This window comes from Juglans regia, chromosome 12 (genome assembly GCF_001411555.2).
Source record: "Juglans regia cultivar Chandler chromosome 12, Walnut 2.0, whole genome shotgun sequence".
Lineage (NCBI taxonomy): Eukaryota > Viridiplantae > Streptophyta > Magnoliopsida > Fagales > Juglandaceae > Juglans > Juglans regia.
Window position 1 is genome coordinate 29487277 of NC_049912.1, and position 25189 is coordinate 29512465.

The window sequence follows — 25189 nt, forward strand, 5'->3', positions numbered from 1 at the left end:
CGGTGGAAATCAAACTTGTTCTCGTACATATGCAAGGCATACCTTTGTGTACAGAGACTCTATAGGCATCTCACAGACAGAAACTCCAACTAATAATCCTCCTCGAGAGAGTCCAGAGACTATTACTTTAACAACGTGGATTTCCATTAAATATATGGCATAGTCCTGTTTGAATTTAAACATAAGTTGAGATGAATGAAGATGATTTTATATTAGTTGATTAAAATATTATTAGAATATTACTTTTTAATATCATTATTGTTTTGAGATTTGAAAAAATTGAATTGTTTATTATATTTTGTGTGAAAATTTGAAAAAGTTATAATAATGAAACGAGATGAGATGATTTTCTAATCCAAACTGGGGCAAAATCTAATGGGTTTAGTTTTTTAGAATAATTATAGATACAAACTGTTTATTGTTATTATAATTATTATTATAATTATTTATTTTTTTATTAATGAGGAGGGTTTCGAACTCCAGACTTCCATTTTGGAGGTTGGAGTTATGCCAATCAGGCCATAGTGGTAAACCCCACTATGGCTGGTGACCAGGCCAGCATGTCCAGCCTGCCCAGCGCGCGCAATACGCCAGCTTGGCGGTAGCACTCATATTAGACCCCCACGTCGAGTTGCCATACATGCCTTAGTCATGATGGGGACATGGCCCTTGGCTAGCCCACAAGCATGCCTTGGTTCGTGTCATGACACGCACGGGGCGCCCAGCATGCATGCATGCCTTGGCCCGCTCGATGGCACACACGGGGTGCCCACATGCGGGCTGGCGAGGTTAGTGATCCTAGCATGCACATACCCATGTGCACAGACGTGCGCCGCGTGGCATTGCGCATGCTCATGCCCATGCCCACTCTTAGGAGCCGTGTGGCCCTGCGCACGCCCATGGGCCGCAAGGCCATGTGCGCGCGCCTTGCGCCGCACAACACACAAGCACTGTGCGACATTGCCAACGCCCAGGCCTCTAGCCTGGGCCATGCCGCTCAGCAGCACACCCCAGCCCACCTGTCGCACACTAGCGAAGTTAGTGGTATGCCCTCACAGGCATGCCATTCAGTGCACGGCTCCAGCCCGTGCCTTGCAGGCAAGGCCAGTGGCATGCCATCCAGCGCATGTCTCCAACCCATGCCTTGCAGCCTCAACACCCAAGCCACCAGCTTGGGCCATGCAGAGTCAGTGCCTAGGCCACCAGCCTGGGCCATGCAGCTTATACACATGTCTCACCATCAGCAAGCCATGTCGCACCACTTAGCCATGGACCAGTCCGAATACCACCATGCACCAACCTAGCCCCACCATGGGCCCATGCATGCCACGACCAAGTTTGGTCCATACCACTATCATGTTTATTTATTTTATTTATTTAATTTATTTATTTTCAAGGGACCTATTGGGGGTTTCCAAATTGTATTGCTTATAAATAGGATACTATTCACTTGCTTTAGAATCTTTTGGCAAATTTTCTAGAGGGAAGACTATTGTTTGAGAGATCACAAACCGGTGCCATTGCACTTTGACTTTTTAGGTGAAATTCGTGAATCCCAAAGAGAGGATCTTACCTTGCAATTCCTTGAATATGTGTGATTTATTTATCTTGTTCTTGCAATTTGGTACAATTAGTGAATCAAAGCTGTGTTATCATTGTTATTATCTTTTGATCAATATATGATGTTTATTCAACACTTGTGCAATCCGTGAATCAATTGTTGAATTGTTATCTTTGTTCATTCAAGTTCTTAAGTATTTTTTGCTTTTGTTCTTGAGTGTTCATCTTGGTGTTCTTCATCCATTTGCTCTTTCAAGCCATCCAATCCATATTTTCGACCAACCCTAATGTTTGTCACTTTCCATAAATTGTTTGTCTCATCATCTTTTGACCTAGCCGAACACAAGACCCTTGCCATCTTCAAACCCATTTTCGGCAATCACTTGCCATATTAGGATTTGACCTAGTGGCCCACTTTCTTTTTCCAAATTGGTGTAGAATCCTAGTTGACCCAATCCACTCCTATAGTCAGTCATATTCCCTCCATATTGAGTCCTAAGATTTTAGGAACCCTTCCTAAAATCTCTCAATCAATCAAACAAGTCAAATACCTTGTGGCCGTCCAAACCTAGCCGCCCATCTCCAAACCCTAATTGCAAACCCTAGCCGCCCAACACCATCTTCCAAACCCTAAACCTAAACCCCAAAGTGGCGCCAACCCTAGTTTCACCCATTGATGTGCACCCCTTTCCACCATTGAAGCCATACACTTCATCATCCTTTTTACCATCCCATACACAAATTCAAGCCTAAACACCTAACCTCACCATACCAAAGTTGTCATCTTAGTGATCATTATTCGAGAATCAAGCAGGAGAGGAACTGGCTTTCGGACATCTCAAAGAGATCCTAGGCGTGGAGATCATAGTGTTTAGGGACTTGATCGAGATCCCTAACAGCGTAGCAGTCCCGCGTGCGCACATCCCAGCGCTCGACATAGGCCAACACAGCCTAGCGCCCAGGCACCTTGCCTGGGCCATGCCAGCTTGCCCTTGCAGCAGCCCCAGAGCCCAGGCCATGCCTGGGCCATGTCAGCCACATGCCAGCGGCCTTGCCAACAATGTCAGCCATGCCCATAGCCCATGGCATGGGCCAGCCTAGCCCACCCATGGGCTCATGCATGTCATGGGCCAACTTGGACCATACCAACTATGTTATTGCTTATTATTTATTTTAATTTATTTATTTATTTTTCAAGGGACCTATTTGAGGTTTCCAAGTTGTAATCCTTATAAATAGGACTTTTAGTCTTTGCATTTACATCTTTTGGCAAAATTTCATTGTGGACGGATTATTTTGTTCTTGAGATCACCATTCGGTACTAGGCACTCGGGCTACTTTGGAGACGTTCATGAAACCCTTGTAGATGATCATCACCTTGACGTTCGTGAATTGGTGTGATCCAATCTATCTTGTTTATTGTCAACTTTGTGAAATTCATGAATCAAAGTTGGTTTATGTTTATCCTTGTGTTCATTCATTAATTTTGAGTGTTCATATCTTTTCTATCTTATTCATCAATACAATATCTTACACGCATTTGATCTTCCATTTTCTCTCCATTGATTCAATTACTTTAAGTGAATAGTACTCGCATTGTTCTTGAGAGTTCTTGATGATATTCGGCCACAACATCATCCATCCATTTTGATCCTCCCACATACAAAACTCGACAAACCTTAGTGTTTGCCCTAATTCCCATAAACAGATCACTTCCCCTAATTGCCCTTCATCCTTCACAAACCTTGACCTAGTCGAAATCCTAATTGCCTTCCATCTTTCCATTCTTTCACTTACCATATTCGGCCACCATAAGTCTTTCCTCCATCAAACCTTATCCGCCCACCTCAAGTTCCTATAAGGTAATTCTTTCCTTTTAGAAGTCTTGACTTACTCTCATTTCAAATCCCTTAATTTAAGGAATTGACAATGACCTTCAATCCCTTAAATCACTCTCCCTAAAATCTCTCAAGTCAACCATTAACTTGCCATCCTAGCCAAAACCAAATCCTCCACTTATCCTAAGAGATTCATTCCATCTTAGAATCTTTCCATATCCATTTTCAAATCATCAAACCCTATCCAACTTCCTCCAACTCGCCACCCTAATTCCACCATAACCATTTCGGCAACCCAAGTGCATTGCACCCCAAAACCCTAAGTTTCCATCCTAATCCACAGCAACCCTAGTTGCCCCATACCCGAAACCCTAGCCTCACCTCATCCACTCAACCCTAGCCACCATCAACTTAGAGCCACCCACCAAGAACAAACCTTAGCTGTTCACATTGTTTTGCCTTCCCTAAACACTTAGCCTATCCAAGATTATCATCATTACTATCATTCCATCACTCAAACACCATCCCTTTGTTAAAGGCCAAGCAAGTTGGTAAGGTCACTCAGTCATTATCCACACCAAGAAAAGCTCATGATCCTTAGTGTTAGGGACAAGACCGGAGTCCCTAACACATAGGCCTTTGGCTAGATACAAACTTTTAAGTGTACAAGTCTTACATAAATTCTCTGTAAAAAAGTGAACTCTACTAAAATAAAATAATTTTTTTTATACTTTTTTATGGTGAAGTTTATACTTTTACAATGAACTTTCACGATATTTGTATGTTTAAGACTTGTGTAAATTATTATTCTTTAATAATTATTTGTTTTTCAAAAGAATTTTCTTTATTTTAAACAGTTAATGCATGAAGTCATGTTAATAAATTTTATTGGGGATAATAATTTTTATTTTTCAAATTCTAACTATAGGGGGTCCGGGTTTTTTTTTTCAACATATATTATTTTTAGAAAATTCTTGATTATTTTTCCACCATTTTATAGGCCCAAGAGGCGAGCAGGCACACGATCCATGACGGTGAAATGGACTTGAACCCTTGAACCCACCCCTTATTGGTCACCGGACCGAACCTGACAAATAAAACAAGCTCATCGCTCATAAAAATAAATTATAAAAAAATATAGAAAGAAAAGAAACGAACCAAGCTCGGCATCTCCTTCCATAGCACAGAAGCAAAAGCTAAGCTGAATGAGAGCGAAGCCTTCGCTTCAAGCTCCTATATTTCAGAGACATGGTAAGAAAGCAAATATCATATCCCTCCTCCATTGCTTTATTTTACCTTACAAACCATGTCCTGAAAACGAAATTTCGCACTTTGTTTTAATGTTTCTTAATTTGTTCTAAATTCGAAATGATTGAATCTTTTGACTAAATTAAAGCTTTGTTTAGAGCTTTGCATCTGTGTGTGTGTGTATTTTACCTTTTTGTTTTAAACCTAATTTGAACTCTGGTTCTGCGCATCCAAACACTCACTTGGGCTGGAGACCCATATGTTTGATTCCAATGAGAAGACTGCTAGTTCGAAATAGTGCTTCTTGGGAGTTTTATCTAACCAATACTAAACTGTATTGGGTTGTTAAATTTGAACTGTGCAATAGTTTTACACTTCTCGTTGACCAGCTGAGGAGAATTTTACTTTACTACTTTGGCTCATGATTTGGGTGAAGTCCCATTAGTTACTTGGATTCATCCAAGAAAAAATGTTACATTGGTTATGCTCCTTTATAAAAATCTGAATGTGAAAAGCTAGCCCTTTAACAAGATTCATGTATTAGTAAACTAAGAGAATTCAGTTCACTGTTTGAATAAAGAGAATCACAGAAAGTGATGAATACTGTTGAAGTGCGAGAAATATTTGCTAATATTTTTGCTGGCAGTTCTAAAGGGTTATTTTTTAGGTTTCATACCTTTTCTTTTGGCTAGTATGTATGTAGTTTGAAGATCCTGGTAATTATAGAGCACAGCGGTCTAATTAGAAAGCCGGTGTGTTAATATTTGCATTTCACAGACTGGCACATGGTGGGGCTTTCAAAAAGCCAGTTACTTTTGCAATTCTTACATAATAATACCTTTCTCAGTGAAATGCTCCTTTGTCATGATCTGGAGCACTGTATTTGGATGAACTGGAGCATTTCTAAGTCAGAAGGAGTTGAACTTGGACCTTTTTAATTGTATTTGAGTCATGTAAAATTGTTCAACCAGTTCAAAATTAGGTTTTTGTGTTGCTATATTTGAGAACTGAATCATTACTCGACATGCATCAGGCTACACCACTTCTAGCTGGCCTTGCAGTAGCTACTGCTGCTCTTGCTGGTAGATATGGGATCCAGGCCTGGCAAGCATTCAAGGCACGTCCTCCAAAACCCAGAATGCGCAAATTCTATGAAGGTGGTTTCCAGCCAACAATGACGAAAAGGGAAGCGGCTCTTATTCTTGATATTAGGTAATGATCGCTTCTTTCCTGAAAATAAATAAGAATCCTATATTACCCATTTATGCTTAGAGCCATGAAACTGCAACTGTTGCGCTCTGGATCATGTACTGTCATGGTGTTTATTACAACCGAAATATTAAGGACTAAACTGATCCATGGGCAGAATAAACTAAACATACACTGTAGAATTTACCAATTTTAGTTGATGCTTATATTTTTTTTTTGATAAGTAATTTAGTCGATGAATATCCCTCAAAGTAACATTTAAAATTGCATTCTTGGTCTCCCTGACCATGCTTATGTTTACATTGGTTAACCTTCCACCTTTTTTGTGTGATTGAGTAAGCTAGGTTCAACAAGGCAACTAATATTTGAGAAGGCCTGGTTTGAATACAATAAGTGTTTCATCTCATCTCATCTCACCATTACAACTTTCTCAAATTTTCGCACAAAATATAAAAAACAATTCAAATATTTTAAATCCCAAAACAATAATAATATTAAAAAATAATATTATAACAATATTTTATTCAACTTTAATCTTTTATGTTAACTCATCTCATCTCAACTCACTATCCAAACGGCACCTAAGAAGGAAGAAAAAATGTTATGTGGATCATGTTTGTTCATTAAAGGAAGGGTTATTAGAGAATTTCATAAGTGGTTGAGAGACATAACATTGTAAATTTTACTTTCTAAAGTGACTAGGGAACTCCAAGAAAAGTGGTTACTTGATCAAGTGAATGCATAGAAAGGGAGAGTTCAAGTTGTGAAGGGATAAACTAACTGTGATGCGTTAAGTTTGTAATTTTGCAAGCTTAATGAGGCCGCAATGATGTTACAAACTTAATGAGGTTATCATGTCATTTCTTTGATGATATGGGGCATCTAAAGTTAGAAAGTTCCAATAATTTCAAGATTTTGCCTAAACAAGACAAAAACTAGGAGAGATAGTAACAGGTTTGGGCTGTTTCAAGGATCTAATTATGTAAGGAGATATGCTACTATATCATCCCAGTTATACTGCTCACTGTCCCATTGACGTGGTGGTGCCACATAGTTTATTAAAAAAACTAGAAATACAAACATAAAAGGGTAGAGGGAACCTAGGGTTTCAATCTTCATTTTGTTTTCGGTCATCATTTTGTTTTGAATAGATTTTTTTAATAAACCACGTGGCACCAAGTGGTGGTGCCACATCAATGAGACAAAATGAGAGGTATAACTAGGGCGGCATAGTAGTATTTCTCTTATGGAAGTGGTTTTATATCTAAGTGCTGGAGTTTAATGTGAACTGGTTTCAAGCAAAACAAAAATGACTTTTGTATTTGATTGTTACGGGATGTTGCTTTTGTGACTCGGGCTAAGCAATGTTCCAATCTTATGCTGGTGATTTTAGGTCATGTGTGAATTTGTTTTCCCTGTGGGTTATGGACTTGGCTTGGCTATTTTTTCACAACCCAGTTGAATCTACCCATCCAGTTATGCATTTGCTTTATCTTGCACCCTTTGTACTGGAAGAAAAGTATAAATCTTTCATATGGTTTTAACAGGGAGAATGCAACTCCGGACAAGGTCAAAGAAGCACATAGAAGAGTAATGGTTGCAAACCATCCTGATGCAGGTGGGAGCCATTACCTTGCTTCCAAAATTAATGAAGCTAAAGATATGATGCTTGGAAAGGGGAAGGGTAGTGGCTCTGCATTCTAAAATTTGTGGGAAGTTTCATGGATGATGGTTTTCTCATACGTAATGTTACATTTTAAAACAAAACAAAAACTCATGCTGAACCATGACCTGTGTGCCTGTCCTGAAGTTGGAGAATTGAAATCTCGTAGCACTGCTGTTTGTCATTCCTTTTACCTTTTTACAGCAGGGTTAGACTTCTCCCTAATTAAACAGCGTACCCTAATCCACAACTGGCCATGAATATATATATATGCTTGTACGATGATCAGGAGATTGGTTATTTATGTTCTGGGGAATAATATAAGAGGACTGATACACCAACCTCACTCCTTCACATTTCACAATTTGTTTACAACTTCATCATAAAATAATATTATTATGAAATTCAAATCCAACAAATAAAAAGAACAATTTTAAAAATTAATATTTTATTAGATAGTTGTCAAAATAATTATGAAATACTGATCAGTTTATCATTTTTCATAATATAATACTTACCTTACAGGTATACTCTTGATTGTAACAGAAATCGACCGTATGCATGCATGAAAAGTGGGATAATGATAGTTTACTTTCTTTCTATCTTCTATTTACTACTTTTTATTTTATTTTATTTATTTTAATTTTTTTATTTAATAGTTAAAAAAGTAATGATTAATGAAATTATATATTTTTATAATTTTTTCTTAATGAATAAGAATGTTAAAAAAATACTTAAAAAAAAATAAAAAAATAAAATTTTAAATATACTATAAAATAAAAATTATGATAAAAAAAAAAAAATCTATCGTTATCCTGTAAATAATATAGATGGGCCTAAAGAGAATAACTTTTCAAGTCACAAATAATTCAAAAAAAGAAAAAAAAAAAAAAAGGAGAGCGACAAAAAGTTTCAACTGCTGTTTACACGTGTAAGTAGCACGGGCTGCATGAAATATGAATGAAACGCGTGGGTCCAAAGAGCTGCTTGCTCTCAAGGAAGCTAGTCATATCCTCGGCCTTTTTCCGTCTGTCTGTCTGCCTGTCGTTTGGTAATGCCTTCTTTGTAACGGACGATTTAAGTCTTTCTTTTGTTGGTTCTATCCGTTGGGCATCTTGATTGGCAGCTCCCGCCACGAGGACATTAATATACATAACTGGATAAACACTGCCTTTTTTTATTTTTCAATTTCGATGAAAAATATGTAAATGGAGTATATATAAAAAAATCCTATTAAAACATCTTTTTTTTCAGATTTTTTTTATTATTATTACAAGAGAGCCAAGCCTTTGTTACTTTTTTTAATAATTTAGTAGCAAATGCTCTCCTTCAAGCATATAAACTATATTTATATTTCACATTGTTGTGCATAATTTATTGTCAAAATGCATCTACTAAATTATATTTCATTTTTTTATTAAATTCAAAAAAACAAATTATTAAATTCCCAATTGGGGCTGAAATTGTCGTTTTGGACAGTCCTATTTCGGTCGAAGAATATATATTATTAACTTTACTTTTATTTTTTGAACACTGTAAGAGATTTTTGTACAATTTCCTTATATTCTCGTTTTTAATTAAATGGAACATCATTATTTTTATTATTATTATTATTTTTAAAACAAACCATAATAATACTTGAGCCCCTACCCTACAACCCAAGGGGCCAAGTGTCCTTCCTACGTGCAGTTGCTACGTCAGCTTTTATCCATTTTTAACATTCATTATCCAAAAAAATGTTTTATTTTTTATTGTTATCTTTTATATTTTTCTGCTGCTTCTTCTTCTTCTTCCCTTGCCACCCATATTCTCTCGGTCTGGAATCAACAGAGTCACACACACACACACACAGAGTCCAAGACGCTAAATTAACCACTCTCAACGAGTCAACCCTATCCAACTTTCCAAAAATCTTCCTCTAAACAAAACTCACACTCCGCACCCTGTAATAAGAACTCTCTCTCTCATTTCCAATCTCTTCTTTGGCACAGATACATACATACATGTTTTTTTCTTTTGAGCCCAGCAAATGTACGGTTTCCCTTCAATTTCCAGTCCATGCAGTTAGGGTTTCGCGGTCCTACATTCATTTTCATCGGATCTCACCAGCTCGCTCCTTCTTCAAAATGTTCTGGTTCGGTTCAATAACCCTATTTATCCCTTGTTATTGAAATTCTTATATTTTATTGAGAAGCCTTTTTAAATTGTAAGGAAGAAATTTGTAACTTTTGTGGTCCTTCTTTATTTTTATATAAAAAAAAACTCATACCCATATTTTGCGATAATTGATATATACAAATTATAATTTATATTGGAGCGGAAATCTTCGGGTTGGTGAGTAATGGTATCTGCCAATGACCCCATCGAATCGTTTTTCAATTCGGTTCAAGTTGTAAAAGAAGTGCTTTCGCCTCTCGAATTGGGCATTCGGAAAGCGGCGAAAGATCTAGAACATTGCTGGGGGGGAGGCCCTAAGAACAAGGGAAACAGTGTTGCGTTGGTTGGCCAAGTGAGCGGTGGTGATAGGAATGGCAAGGTTCATATCTGTGGCGTGAAGAAGAAGGATGGCCAGTGTGTTGTTGGTGATGATAGGAAGATGGGTTTGTCGATTAAGGTTCCGATCAAGGCCTTCCTGGGAATGTTTTCGCCGAATTCGGGAAATGGGCATCGCGCTGAGTTGCCTGACAGGGGTTTGAAAGAGAGGGATTTGGGGGATAAGGAGGATGTTGGTTCTTGTATGAATTGCTTGCAGTTTGCAGTCACATGGTCTTTGTTGCTGAACAGTTTCCTTCAGGGGTTTCCCAGCCCGTTCAAAACGGGTAAGAAGCAGTTTCAGAAACCCGGGGATGAGGAAAATTTTTGTACTTCTATAAAACCAAAGGTTTCATGGGAAGCGAAACAAAAAGATTCTGAGGGACCAATTAGAAAATTTCAGAATCAAGCAAAACATGTATCGCTCGATTGCTTTATTGGTTTTCTTTTGGATCAGTTAACTCAGAACCTTCAGAAGTTTGATCAGGGTGTGAAAGAACATGGTTATAAGAGTTCTGACACTTCTCTGCCGAACTCTTCATCTTATTCCGATCATTTGAATGCACTCACTAATATCTTAGAAGGTCGAAAAGCAGATGTAAATGGGCTTTTAGGAAATTTAAGGTTTGCTAGAGTTGGAGGTGTGCCTTCGAGTGTAGTTGACGTGGCTTCTTCGGTTAATGAAGACGGTTATGATGGTGCTGCCGCTGGGAACAGTGAAGAAACTGGAGGCACTATACCGCAGAAGCTGGCCAGTGGTATCCTTGGTATTCCTCTATCAAATGTGGAGCGCTTGAGATCCACATTGTCCACTGTTTCGTTGACAGAACTAATTGAGCTCGTACCACAGTTGGGGCGTACTTCTAAAGATTATCCTGATAAGAAGAAACTATTCTCTGTCCAGGATTTCTTTAGATACACTGAAGCAGAAGGTATGGTATTTCAGGTATCCTAATAATAAAAATGAAGGTTGCTTCAAATTTGGTTTCACTTTTTTCTGTTTCTTTTTATCTTTTCTTTTTTGTCTATTTGGTATAAATTCTCGACGGAAGTTTTTTTCATTCTGGTGGATGGGCCGTCTTGTCCTTGAAATTGTAAAACACTAAAGCTATGTTATTGAAGAATCTGCGTCATGTGTGCCGAGCACTGTTATGTCTAGTCATTATCATGGAAGGTGGCAACCTGGGGAAAAAATCCGGTGGTGCCATTTTGCTCATTTTTTGGAAGGACGAAGAAAAAGTTATTTGGAATTGCAAGAACGTTAGTATTTGGGTTATTTTGGAATAAGATCTCTGGGATCTTATTTCCTTCATCTAAATGAAGCCTTCAACTTGAACTGCAGTTTTAGAGCACAACCTTGTTGACAGAGTAAAAATCCTTGCATGCTGCATTTGTCCTATAACCTACTCATCTAAATGATATTGTTATATAGATGTGGTGGCCATGAAAATATACGTTCCAATGTTAACACCTACATTATAATTTTGTATCAATTTGTTGTTGATTCTGGGCTATACTGGTCAGAACTGGAAATAGGATCTAAAAGTTCTTTCTATTAATATAATGCTAGAAACATCGCATAATTCTATAATTTACACACAAAATTTCAATAAAGTTTTACTATTAGTTTGCGGATCAGCTGAATTCATATGATCTAGTTGTCATAACATATGCCATGATGAATTTGGATTTTTGCTGGCTGCGTGGGACCAAGTCGATCTTGTTACTTTATTAATCCTTTTTCTTATAAGTAATAAGAGATTTTATTTAAGCAAGTAAATAGGCATATCCTAATTTCACATTAAGTATACAGGCGGAAACACCTAGATACAAGCTAGAGACTAGGAGCTAGGAAATGCTAAAAGAAAATAATGTGGCCCGTTTGGGTGTTAAGGTGATCTCAAATCATCTGAGATAGTTTTGGATATACCCTCCATTCAAACACAACTTATTTCATCTGAAATAACCATTTTTTATTTTTTATTTTTTTTTTTATTTTTTATCTTAACTCAACATTGTTCATTGATAGGACTTTTATTATTATTCCATCACTACAACAACAAACCAATCATTGATGTGACCCTCTACTTTTTCAACTTTCCATAAAAAAATTAAAGCACATCTCAACCTACTTCATACATCCAAACATATATCAATGAGACTTACAAAACCCACTCCAACATCTTAATTCACTACTATTCACAAATAAATTCAGATCATCTTAGATATTCTTAGCATTCAAACAGAGCCTCAGATTATCCCCATTCAATACAAGAACTTTCGCCCAAATACGTAGTTTGAAAGAAAAACTCTGTAAATTCCCCCAAGAGTGTTCTCTATCATCAAAACACCGCCCATTCCTTTCCATATGCACCACATTAAACATAAAAGAATCATCTTCTAGATATCAGCAATGCGATGACTACCCATAAATCCTTTCCAACAAGCCAAGAAATCCACCACCCTCTTGGGCATTACCTGGGCAATACCTGACCTGCTGAAAATCTCATCCCAAAAAGTCTTTGCTACCTCACAGTGCAGGAACAAGTGATCTGACTCACCATCTTTCTTGCACAAATAACACCAGTACAAGCAGATTATACCGCACTTTCTCAAATTATCCATTGTCAATATCTTCCCTAGAGACACCTACCAGCAGAAAAAGCAACTTTACTAGGCACCTTGGCTCTCCAAATACCCTTCCAAGGGAATTGATTGTCACATTGGCAAGTCAGCATGTTATAATAAGAGCTGACTGTAAAAATGTAATTTCCAGCATGTTGCCACAACAATCTGTCCTCCCTTCCCTGCACAATTTTCATATCATACAGCCTACTAAAAAAAACTAGAACAACCGGCTCTTTATTAATACTTCATTAACTCCACCGAGGGTGTGGTGGCTCAATGGTCATTGGTTTACTTCTAAGTGATTTGCCATGTACTAGGTCCTAGGTTCGAATCCGAATAGGGATTCATCTGAGATTATTGGTATTAGCTGCCAAAGGATTTATTGAACTCCCTAGTGGGGCTGGGTCCCAAGCTTTGGCTCAAACCCGACTTGAGAGAGTGCCTGCAGCTTTCCGCCGTCTAGGCCTCTCCTGTTCGGTTGGGTAGGGCTATTATGGTCACACCAAGGTAGGGAAGCCACCTCCGGCTGCCCCCTCTTACCCTTTTATTCAGGAAAAAAAAAATAGTATTTAAGATATGGTTCATTTTTCTTTTTCGTGATGTGTGTATATCTTGGCTCTACATTCTCCATTCTAATTAAAGAATACTCCACTGATTTGGAAATATCAGCTGTCCCTTTTAGATGATTAAAGATTCCCAAGAACCTCCATCCATGAACTTTAATCACCCAAGCATGATCATTTGATTCACAGAATCGTAAAAATTCCAGCATAAAATTTCATGTGATCACAAACTAGAATACTTTAAAAAAAATAATGTCATTGACTAGAATGAAACATGACCATGATAAACTTATGAAACATGACCGTCATAAACTTAGTATAAACATAAACATAACAGTCCAAGTGATTACTGCTTATTCTCTCTATTACTAGGTCAAGTCTTCTCTACTGCCCTTAACCTGCTGACTTATCCTGTTTTTTTTTTTTTATCGGTAATCAAGTAATTTTATTCATAATAATAGGCAAAGCCCAAGTACACAGGGAAGTATACATGAGAAGTACCTAACTAGAGTTTACAACTGAAATTAGAAAGTCATGGACATTTAGTCTGTTACAAACAATGTTTTAAAGCTCTGCAAACAATGTTTTCTTGGGTGGGGGCCATTGTTTGTAGAGCTTTAAAACCTAGAGGAACATTGGTATTAGCTGCCCACCCGAGATGAAAGCCTAGAGGAACAGGGCAGATCAGGATATTAGGCTCTCTAGAGCTTCAAACTTTCCCTAACAGCTCCTGATATTTTCCCTAAACTCTCTATATAGATCTCATCTATATTTGGCAGCCTCTCCATTTCCTTTGAGACTTCTCTAAAATCTTAATCAAACTGCATTTTCTATTAAAACCAACTTCTTTCCATTTTTTTAATCAGTAACTTTTTTTCCATTTTAAACCACAAACAACTTCCAATTTAAAACAAAACCATTGTACAGCTATATAAACACGCACACATGCAGGAACCTGTCTTATTGTTATTTAACAAATTTCTGCATGCTAAAAAATTAATATCGAGTATGACAGTAAACCGGAGGAGGAAAATGTCAGGTGGCGAAGATATGTTTGCTTTGATTGCACAACTAGCTGGTTTTTAATAGCGAGATGCTTGATGTTTGAGTTCTAAAAACATCTAAGAAAATTATTTATGCTTTTGAGTGATGACAAAAATGAAAGTAATTATGATGTTTCTATGTAAGTGGAGTAAATTATCTAGAAAGTTGATACTATTTGTACCTCTGAGTCACGGCATTTAACAACTGTTGTTCCCAGCTAGTTTAATTGACACCCGTAACGATGGATGTTGTTTGCTGGTAACATGTTTGTGGACATTAAGGCTGTGTTTGGTTTGTAGGATAAGGCTTAGAGTAGGATTTACGTGGATTGGCAATTGGTACACATTTCAGGCTTCAATAAATAATTCCTACCCCTAGAAAGAAGAAGAGAAAAATGCAGGGGGAGTGTTTATTATCTTATGAGAAGATGCGGGAACCATTGCCTGTTTTTCTGTCCTCTTTTTGTCATTGTTGAGTGTAATATCCAGGAGAAAAATTCTTCTTTTCAGCCACTATTCACCACCCCACACCCTATGAAAAAGCTATCCAGTAATATTTAGGTTTATATTGTGTTTCAAAAAAGGCCAGATTAGGAATGGATACAGGGAAAACATTTATACTGCCATAACCATGCTATGTATTACAGGGAGACATTTACACATGAGTGGGCATTGGTTACCATAGCTAAATGATGGGCATTGACGCTTGGTCAATGACTAGATGGTTGACGAAGAAATATACAATTTTAGGAGATTGAGAGTTTTGAAAGGGGAAAAGGGAAAAGAGTAGTCATCTTGGTTAATATATTTTTCCTACTCAGGTTCTTCTGCATATACATTATCTGAAAAGAAACATTTTTACCCATTTTAGCCCACACTTTCTTACAGGGAGGAGGTTCTTTGAGGAGTTGGATAGGGATGGTGATGGCCAAGTAACTTTGGAAGATCTTGAAGTTGCATTTCGAAAGAGAAAATTACCTCGAAGATATGCTCAGGAGTTTATGCACCGCACTAGAAGTCACTTATTTTCAAAATCAATTGGTTGGAAACAGTTTTTGTCCTTGATGGAACAGAAGGAACCAACCATTCTTCGTGCTTATACTTCTCTCTGCCTGAGCAAGTCTGGGACACTGCAAAAGAGTGAAATATTGGCATCGCTGAAAAATGCAGGGCTTCCTGCAAATGAAGACAATGCTGTCGCTATGATGCGATTTCTGAAAGCAGACACGGAAGGACCTATTTCTTATGGACATTTCCGAAACTTTATGCTGCTTCTCCCTTCTGATCGGCTTCAAGATGATCCTCGGTAAGAAAGTTTTCAGAACGTGTTCATGCATGTTTTTTTGTTGAATTTCCTTTGGTTCAATCAGAAGTATGAACTTGTTCCCAAACCTGTAGTTTGAGTCTTGATAGCTGAATAGCTTGTTTGGTTCAGTTACTCCTAAATTTTCTAGTGTATACTTTTTTCTTTGCTTGGTGCCTTGAAATGGTAACAGTTCTATTTTTTTCTTGCTGGTTAATGCATAGTTTCTGGAGACTGAAACTTTGGAATGAGATTAGAGAATGCAGAAACAATTAAGCAGTTCTCTAATATACACTTTTGATTATTTTGTTTGCTGATAGGACTAGTATTCACAAATTACTAATTTCTTGCTGATGGTAACCTCTTTTTGTAATATGTACAGGAGCATCTGGTTTGAAGCTGCAACTGTTGTTGCTGTTGCACCGCCTGTGGAAATACCAGCTGGAAGTGTTCTAAGATCTGCATTAGCAGGAGGCCTTTCTTGCGCCCTTTCATGTTCTTTAATGCACCCTGTCGATACAATAAAGGCAAATTCTTTTGCTTGGTTTTTTGGTCATGCATTGGCACTTCTAGTAATTGTGCTGTCATGAACAGTATATATAAATTTTAAGTACCAATCTTAATGCACTTTCATTTCTTAGATTTCTATGGTTGGAGATATTATTGGTACAGCTTCATTTCTTAAAGTGATTGGATTTATTGGGTTTTTCAGACTCGTGTACAAGCATCAACGCTGACCTTCCCTGAAATCATTTCAAAGCTTCCACAGATTGGAGTTCAGGGGTTGTATAGGGGTTCAATCCCTGCAATTCTTGGACAGTTTTCAAGGTTATTTTTATTTTTTCTTCTCTCATTTGCCAGTCAATTCTTGTTCTTTTGGCTGATGTTTTCACTGGACATTGCAGCCATGGTCTGCGAACTGGGATATTTGAAACAAGTAAACTTGTTTTAATAAATGTTGCTCCAGCACTCTCAGACATCCAGGTAATGGTTATTTAGCTGTGTTTATTACAGAATTTTACACCACTCTCCAATCTTTTCATGTTTTTGTCCTGTATCTTCCTTGGATTCTGTTTGAAAGAAGTTTTGAGAATTATGTACTATCTGATGTTAGGAATTAGCAACAATTGCCTATTTTGTCTTGAAAATGTCAGAGATAGGTTTTCTTAAGCATGAGATATCCAGTCTGTCCTGTCTTTCAGACTGTGTAGTTCCCATTTAAGAGTCTTACTGGGAGGTTGACTAACTTATTTTAGTTTACGATTGCCATCAATTTGTTGTTCTGTACCTTTTGAACATCACAAGAAGGCACTAAACCATGAAGAAATTTTTTTGCCCCAGTTAAATGTCCTTCAGAAGCTGCCTTGTTTGTCACATAAGCATAGGTCCCGCATGCATCTTCAACATTGTGGGTGTTATTCATGGCATCTAAATTATATGCTTATATAAAGTTAAGGAGCTCTTTCATTCTAGTTTCAAAATAGATAATAGCATAAATCAAATTAATGACCTGTAGAGTATACTGTAGAAGTAAAGTACCAGTAGAGTAATTCCAACCAGCTAGCTTCCATGTCCTGTATTTGCATTTTTGTGGCTACTATAAGCTCTCTCTCTCTCTCTCTGTATGCTCTTGCACACACGCACTTGAAGAGCATAAACAATAATGGGATTTGGGATGTGATAGGACTCTTTGTTGCCTAATATACCTTTGGAAGAGGAATTCAGATATTTGCAAGAGGCGATGGATTTAATCACGACAGAAAAAAGGGAAAAAAAAAGGTCTTAGACTCTTAGTTGCTAATTATGTTTTAACAGATAAAGAAAAAAAGTCACTATATTTGCTCTTGTGTAGGTCCAATCGCTATCATCATTCTGTAGTACATTTTTGGGGACGGCAGTGCGGATCCCTTGTGAGGTATTAAAACAGCGGTTGCAGGCTGGCATTTTTGACAATGTGGGGGAGGCTATTGTTGGGACTTGGCAACAAGATGGTCTTAAAGGTTTCTTTCGAGGGACTGGTGCCACTCTTTGTCGGGAGGTTCCATTCTATGTTGCTGGCATGGGGCTTTATGCTGAATCCAAAAAGGTGTGGAACTCTAGTGATAGCTGTTCTTCTTATTCAGATGCGCAGGTGCCAGGATTGTCTTTCTTTTATAGGGTTTGTTGATTGTAATCTTCTTACTGTACCAGTGACTGAAAGAATTCATGGATCCCAAAGTAACCAAATTTTATTTACATTGATATTGTAGAAGAGTAATGATAGACAACCATTTTCAGTATCATGTTTTAAATTGGGGGTATTTTTGTAAAATGATGATACTTTTATAATTGTTTTATAAGTTACTTTACAAACTTGCCCTTCATTTAAAACATGTTTTTGAAAATGAAAATTGTATATACCACATTCACATCCTACTATGATGAGGTGGCATTGCCCATCACTATTAATATTTCTTCTTTAAAAAAAATAAAGGATCATCCAGGGTGATAAAAGTGCCACATTTTACATAGTGGAATGAAAGTGGGATGTGAGTGTGGTTTATAGCGTTACTTTTTTGAAAATGGTTGTGAAAAAAGTTGTGTATCATTGTCCATTGTGGGATGATTTAAGAGTTGGACAAGAGAACGAAGCCAACAGAAAACATGGCAAATGGAAATTTAAGAAGTAATATCCTCACAAATGTCCAGTGTAGGCCCCCTTATATATAAAAAATTAAGAACTCGTTCAAGCTTTCGGATGCCAGAATTCTGTGGAGAGAGAAGTCTCCACCATGGGCATAAATGTCTGTTGCTGGTAATTGATCAAATGGGAGAAATTATCTAGCAGGCCTTGAGCTGATACAATATGAAATATGTTTGGTGTAATTGGTGTTCTGTTTTGTCTGTTTATTGTTGTTTGTTAGATTGAGTTTGACATGGGCTTAGGTGGGACCCATGTGAAAGTCAATTGGTACTATCATGTTGATCTTCATGTGCTGTTTTGAAGGCTGTGCAGCAACTTCTGGGACGGGACCTGGAACCCTGGGAAACAATTGCTGTTGGAGCTTTATCTGGTGGGCTAGCTGCTGTTGTCACTACACCCTTTGATGTGATGAAGACTAGAATGATGACTGCACAAGGTCGATCTTTACCAATGTCAATGGTAGCCATCTCTATTCTCCGCCGTGAGGGACCCCTTGGCTTATTTAAAGGTGCAGTACCCAGGTTCTTCTGGATTGCTCCCCTAGGGGCTATGAACTTTGCAGGCTACGAGCTTGCAAGGAAGGCCATGGACAAAAATAAGGAGGTAGCAGGCGAGCAACTGTCTCAGGAAAAGGTGGCAACTTCCGGCTAAAGTTTTGAAGCAGCAACACTAGAATGCATCCTTTGGTTTTTCACATGATGATAGCAAGTTAATGCAGCTGAAAAAAAGTTTTGAGCTTTTTCCGAGCTTAGTATTAGCATTTTATACCCGAATTTTCCGTTGGCAAACGTTACTGCCATTTTTTCTTTTGCAGTTTCTTTACTTGTTTCGTACTTTTTTGGGCCGCTTGATGGCGGCACAAACATGTTTATTCTATCTTGTATCTCCCGAAAGTTAATTCATTCCCAACTTTGTTTTTTCTCTATAATTCATGAAAAAAAAGAGGACTTTGTTTTCTCTTTGCTTTTGACTTTCAGTTACATACGTGATTAAAATGTACATATATATCTTTTCTTGAGCTCTTGTGATATGACCATTCTGCGTATCCAATGACGATAAAGTCTAAATATTTGAAAGATTACCCTGATCTGCGATGATCGTTTTATTGATCAGAAGATAAACTCAGAAATGCGTTTGTTGCCGTTTTGTCTCTTGAAAAAGGTGGTTTTAAAATGTCGATGCCGCAACATCGGGCTCTCAATATAATTAGTTGCATGGTGGTTGACGGATCGTTATCAAGCGCATCCACAGGCAGCTAATGGCGACCACAAAATTGCTTTCAGAAGTTCTAATGCTCAGATGAGATGGAAAACACATCATCTGGATGATTTCCGGGACAACATCCGAGAAATATTCTGTAATCCTATTATATGAATGGGAAACATGATACTCGGTAATGCTCGCAGATTCAAATCCTGCTTTTATATAAATCAAGAGGGAGATCTGTGTCTGCCGTACAAATAAAATCCTATTTTCACATGGTTTGGCTAAAGCTCAAATCCTCCAACCAAAAGTAACCAGATTACAAACAAGAGAAAATGGTTATTTATTACCCAACAAACATGGGACATGAGAATTTTGCGGGATTCAGCTGAAATGAGACAAGTTGGTAGAATCAGAAGACGTAATCAATAACCCCAGTAGTCATTACGGATTTCATCATCAAACTTCTTCTTCAACTCAGGATGCTTCTCAAAGTACTCATTTGCAGTCATGGTGCTAATCTTTTTCTGTCAATATAAATGAAAAGCTGTGAGAAGTGATAAAAATTTTGGGAGACTGAAGATGTAAAGAGCAGTTGTTTTCTATCACCTTCATCTCTTGTACTTCGACAATTTCCTTTTCCAAACGATTAGACTCCTTTAAGGATTTCTCTTCTGCTTCTTTCAATTCCACCAACTTTATGTAAAGTCAACATATAAACATATCAGATGCTAATATCAAGATAGAGGTAGGGAGGAAGAGGGCATAAAGCAATTGATCTTGAGTAAGTTCTCACCAGTGCATCGAATTTTGGTTTGTACTGAGGAGTGACTGTGTCTACATACTTGGGGATTTCTATGCCTGCAAGTTACAAACAATTGACATGGGGAAAACATGGATAATCATAAACTCTAGAAAAGTGAAAACCAACTAAAAAAAGGACAATAAAAGTGATTCCCAACAGAGACATGGACTAAGAAATTAAGAATGGACTAGTAAAAGCACTAAAATTCATTATTCCATGATTGGCATTTGAAACCATATATAAAGAATTGTACAAGTTAGTAATCAAATTCCTGCTGCCCATAATATGTTCATAGGTAAACATGCTCCACATTCAGCAAATCCCTCAAGAAAAAAACTTGTCAAATGGTAAGCCTAGAAGTCCCTTGAGTGTTTCATGCTGATAATGGTTTACTCGGCACAAAGTTGCGATAACGAATGATACTACTTGATCTCGCTAATCAAAATTTCAATCGTTCAAGGGTTCTTGGCTAATCTGGCAACGATAATGAAGAATTAGAACATATTTCCCAGTCAAAAAAAGTATTAGAACATATTTCCTAAATTATCCTTTCCATACACAAGCATAAGCTGCTTTTAGAGTTAGTTTGAACTTGGAATACAAGAATTCTCATTTACTTTCCTTCTTACCCTTTTCTTTCTCTTCCTTTAGTTTTCCTCCCTAACCCCAAGGGGTTGGCCCAAGTTGTGAAGACTTTGGTCTTGGGGTATCACTCCCTTCAAGGTCCAAGATTTAACATCTCATGGGTGCAAACAATTCTTTGGGACCACACCCCTGGTGAAAAGCCAGCAATTTAACCAGTTCCGTGTAGAGAAACTTCCGAGGGTGTAGTGTACGGGACCGGGGTTTACTCTGCAGAGGTGGATCCGAAGGGCCCTGCCTTGGAGAGGTTCCCCGACATCAAAAAAAAAAAAAAAAAAAAGTTTTCCTCCCTGGTGCAGCACATGAAGGAATTAAGCAAGTGCACTTAAGCAACAAGTAAATAGCACAAGGACATTGAGTGAGAGCATGCCACCTAGAATAAATGGTGTTGAGATATGCTAACCGAATGAAGGGTTAATAAACAAAAAGAAATGAAAGAAATGGTTAGGTACCGAATAGACTACTAGGTACCAGAGTTTTTTTTTTTTTTTTTATAAGTACTAGGTACCAGAATTAGCAACCTAAATGTACCATCTAATGACATAAGAACATAAAGTAGAATCGTCTGACAACAAAGATGCAGAAATCGTGATTGTACAAGGACCCTAAGGATGATGCAACTATAATAACATAAAGTAACCACACAAAACTAATATATATTGCCAGCGCATTCACCAGTGAGTTAGAAAACATACTGTCATAAGCCTCTTTGTACATATCCACCAAGCGAGACCCAATTCCTTTTCTGTAATATTCCCAATCTATGGGCTCTGGTTCCTGCCCAAAGATAAATCATTCATTCAAGATCAACAGCTAGTAAGGTCAAAAGGCAATCTAATTAATTACTACTCATTATCGATCTCCATGAAGCCATTTTATGTTATCTAAAGCCACACATCAAACGCTCATTTGAGCTCCTACATGCCATACTCTCCAAGCATGCTACTCATTTGAAACATGGAGAGCATTAGAAGGATCGAATCATAGTATATTATTGTAGCTCCTAGCTAAATAAAACAAATGCATTAGTCTAAAGCTAATATTTTTGTTTTCTTTGATATCAAACAATAGCAAAAAAATTTTGTTCCAAAAACTATCATTCCTTTCTTAACCTACATTCCTAACGAACCAAAGAAAACATTAAATAGAAAAATAGAAAAATAAAAATAACCTACATTTTTAGCTCTATTTTCCCGAACTGAATTTCACAAAACAGTAGCCAATGAAAGATTATCCCTCTTTCATTTTCTACCACAAACCACTGATAGCAACAGAAGTAATTAAAATACAGAAATACAGAAGAGACCCGTCCAACAAAAATCAACGAACAAAACCCCAACTGAAGAAAATCCAATTCTTTCAACACGACAATTCTGAGCAATCTCCGATGCATAACAAATAAAAAAACATTAAAATAAAAAAGAAATCAATTTAGAAATGGAAAAGATCCAGCAAAATTACAGAGGCACCCGTAAGAGATAAATATATATATATATATATATATATATATATATATATAAGAGGGGGTTGGTGGTGGTGTTTGGACCTGGCTGAACTTGGTCTGGAGGGTGGAGTTGACCTCATCAAAGGCGCGGCGAAGAGTTGCGAACTCTTTCCGAGCCTCATCGGTGACCAGAAGCCTCGCCATCCCTTCCCAGTCTATGGTTCTCGACGCCTTCAGTGCCACATCGGCAACTTTCTTTCCTGCTCCGCTCATTTTCCCGGAAAACCTATGTGCTCAAGAGACCGAATGTGCTGCCAGATGCCTAATCGCTCATGGCGATGCCCTTTTCTTGGTGCCGGTGGTGCAATGGTTGTGCTCTATTTTGGGTCTGGCTAAGAAGGTGGGTCTTGGCCCATTTTTGGATCGAGTCCGGACCAATAAGATTTGGGCTTCTTATATGAGGAGGAAATAAATAAATTCCCATATCAGCGGTTTGAAAAGCGCGGCCCAACGTTGAGCTTCTGGTCCTTAAATGAATGCAAGGATCCAGCGAAGAGAGCACTGGGACTTGGGCCCGTGACTGCTGGCTGAACTCTCTTCCCTACATGGGCTCGCGTAATAAACTATTGCTCTTTACGTATAAAAATAGAGGAAATTATAAAATAAAAATCTTCAATAGTTTTAGTATAAAACGATATAAAACGATAATTTAGGATGTAAATTAATGGTTTTTAGCAGTTTAATGCATAAATTAAATAAATTTTTAATATATAAGCCGGTTAGAGTCTTATATATGTTCTAAAAGTAATTTATTTGTAAATCTATTTATTTTAATACTCAACACAGCACTAACGTTTAAAAAACATATCAGTTAGCATAAAAAAGTATTGATATTTTAATATTTTTATAACCATAATGAGTCTTACAACAAGTAGTCTGCTGATCATAAACTTAACTTATAATATATATATATATATATATATATATAAACACACACACACACATGAATAGAAGGCCTAATTTATTATTGAATGTAGAAAATTAATTGAAAGAAATAAGTGATGAAAAGTTATTGTACATGACAAGAGGCATTTGCTGAATTCAGTTAGTCGATCGCTTTCTAAACTAATCCCAACCTAATAGAAAGTGACCCAACATGCAGCTTCATAATTATATTATAAGTTGACATGCATGATGCATCAGCTCCTGCATGCACCTATAAATACATTATGTGGGACATTAATTAATAGTGTTACATTTGCACCAAAGATGCCTATAAACTAAAACAATAAACAGAAAAAAGGGAAAAAAAAAATTGACCTAGAAATTAAAATGATTGCCAATATTTAGCCTAATTAATGATCATTCCGACCATACAAAAGTCAAGCCCCACAGAAGCTACCTAGCTAGCAGAACACGTACGATTGGCTTCTCAACCTTTAATGGGTCAAATATATATATATATGCATTATATTAATCACAAGATGAATCTTGTAGCTAGCACATGCATTCAACCTCAAGCATCGAGTATTATTCTCTCAAAAAGAATAACGTCGTACATCGTTCTTCTCTTGTCTCTAGCTAGCTTGAACAACCAGCTAGCTGGTCTTAATATAAAGCCGATAACCCAAACGTCTCTTTCTTAATAAAAATGAATCCCAAATTAGACTTGCCCATTAAGTACCATTATTAATGTAGACGCCCACATGACACACGCGATAGGCCGCATGTTTTCACAATATAACTGTTCTTTTTTCTGCGTAATCCGTACTTACTTAGAAAGCTGCAAAAAAAAAAAGAGCACTACTTCAGCATTCAGATCGACGAAGAAAATGAATCAGTCCCAACAGCTTTTCTTTTGTCGATCGTATTAGAGCTGACCAGTCTGGCTGGCAAAACAAATTTAGTTACGGTTTTGTTTTACAGTTAGCTTAGTTTAGTTGGCTCCTAATTTAGTTTGTATATAAGCAACAGCCTCATTGTAATTATACATCATCGAATTTTATTTTGTGAAATATTATTTTTCTTGAATAATGATCATAAAGTTTTCTCCTAGTCTCTACTTGTTTTGAGTTTCTACATGGTATTAAAAGAAAATCCATCTTTCATGACTAGTTTCCGCACTTTGTTTTTCTCTACTTTTATTTGATTTCACAGTATGTCGACTACAAATCCTTCATCGTCTACAGTTTCTTTGTCAACTAACCTTGACAATCAATATATGATCACTTCGGCAGATGTTTCCAATACGGCAATCGTCTCTCCAAAGCTCAATAGCAAGAAGTATTATTCTTGGGGCCATGCAATGCTTATGACGATTGGCTCTCGGAACAAGATCGGATTTATTGATGGCAGTATCCAACCTCCAAGTTCTACGGATGATCCTGGTTACAATGCTTGGTTTTGTTGTAATCTAATGGTCTCTTCTTGGATATGTGCTTCGGTGATTCCAGAAATTGCACAGGTAATCTTGTATATAGAAACTACTAAGAAGATATGGAAATTGCATAAACATCGTTTGCAGTAGAGCAACGAAGCTTGGATCTTGGAAATCCAACAAGCTCTTAATAATATCAACAAGCTCTTAATAATATCACTCAGAATCAATCATTTGTGAGTGATTATTTCACTCGCCTTGAATCTCTGTGGAACAAGTGGCATCAATTCTCGCCTATTCCTGATTGTACGTGTGGAAAATGTGCCACATGTACCTGTAAAGTTCTCGAACTCATTGTTGCTCGTGAAGAGAAAAACCTTACCATGTTTTTTCTCATGGGACTGAATGAGAATTATCTCACTACTCGAGGTAATAGTCTCTTTATGAA

General features: G+C 37.3%; 3 protein-coding genes across 4 annotated transcripts; 2 read left to right on the forward strand and 1 right to left on the reverse strand.

The window, feature by feature from the left end:
* The first annotated feature begins 4525 nt into the window (after positions 1 to 4525).
* Positions 4526 to 7705, forward strand: LOC109002984 (mitochondrial import inner membrane translocase subunit TIM14-1). The gene is made up of 3 exons (XM_018980921.2): positions 4526 to 4649; positions 5680 to 5858; positions 7403 to 7705. The coding sequence occupies exons 1-3, from the start codon at positions 4647 to 4649 to the stop codon at positions 7557 to 7559; spliced, it is 339 nt and encodes a 112-aa protein (XP_018836466.1). The 5' UTR covers positions 4526 to 4646; the 3' UTR covers positions 7560 to 7705.
* A 1590-nt stretch (positions 7706 to 9295) lies between these two features.
* On the forward strand, positions 9296 to 19237 carry LOC109002986 (mitochondrial substrate carrier family protein C). Of its 2 annotated transcripts, XM_018980922.2 has the most exons (7): positions 9296 to 10982; positions 15173 to 15590; positions 15970 to 16114; positions 16300 to 16415; positions 16493 to 16571; positions 17440 to 17673; positions 18574 to 19237. In XM_018980922.2, the coding sequence occupies exons 1-7, from the start codon at positions 9860 to 9862 to the stop codon at positions 18919 to 18921; spliced, it is 2463 nt and encodes an 820-aa protein (XP_018836467.1). In that variant the 5' UTR covers positions 9296 to 9859; the 3' UTR covers positions 18922 to 19237. The 2 variants fall into 2 exon arrangements, with proteins under 2 accessions (XP_018836467.1, XP_018836469.1); XM_018980924.2 differs by lacking the exons at positions 17440 to 17673; positions 18574 to 19237 and adding an exon at positions 17272 to 17433.
* Positions 19238 to 19657: 420 nt separating this feature from the next.
* On the reverse strand, positions 19658 to 22731 carry LOC109002987 (ATP synthase subunit d, mitochondrial-like). The gene is made up of 5 exons (XM_018980925.2): positions 22467 to 22731; positions 21616 to 21697; positions 20270 to 20334; positions 20083 to 20169; positions 19658 to 20000 (listed from the first exon to the last, which is right to left on the reverse strand). The coding sequence occupies exons 1-5, from the start codon at positions 22635 to 22637 to the stop codon at positions 19899 to 19901; spliced, it is 507 nt and encodes a 168-aa protein (XP_018836470.1). The 5' UTR covers positions 22638 to 22731; the 3' UTR covers positions 19658 to 19898.
* Positions 22732 to 25189: the final 2458 nt, after the last annotated feature.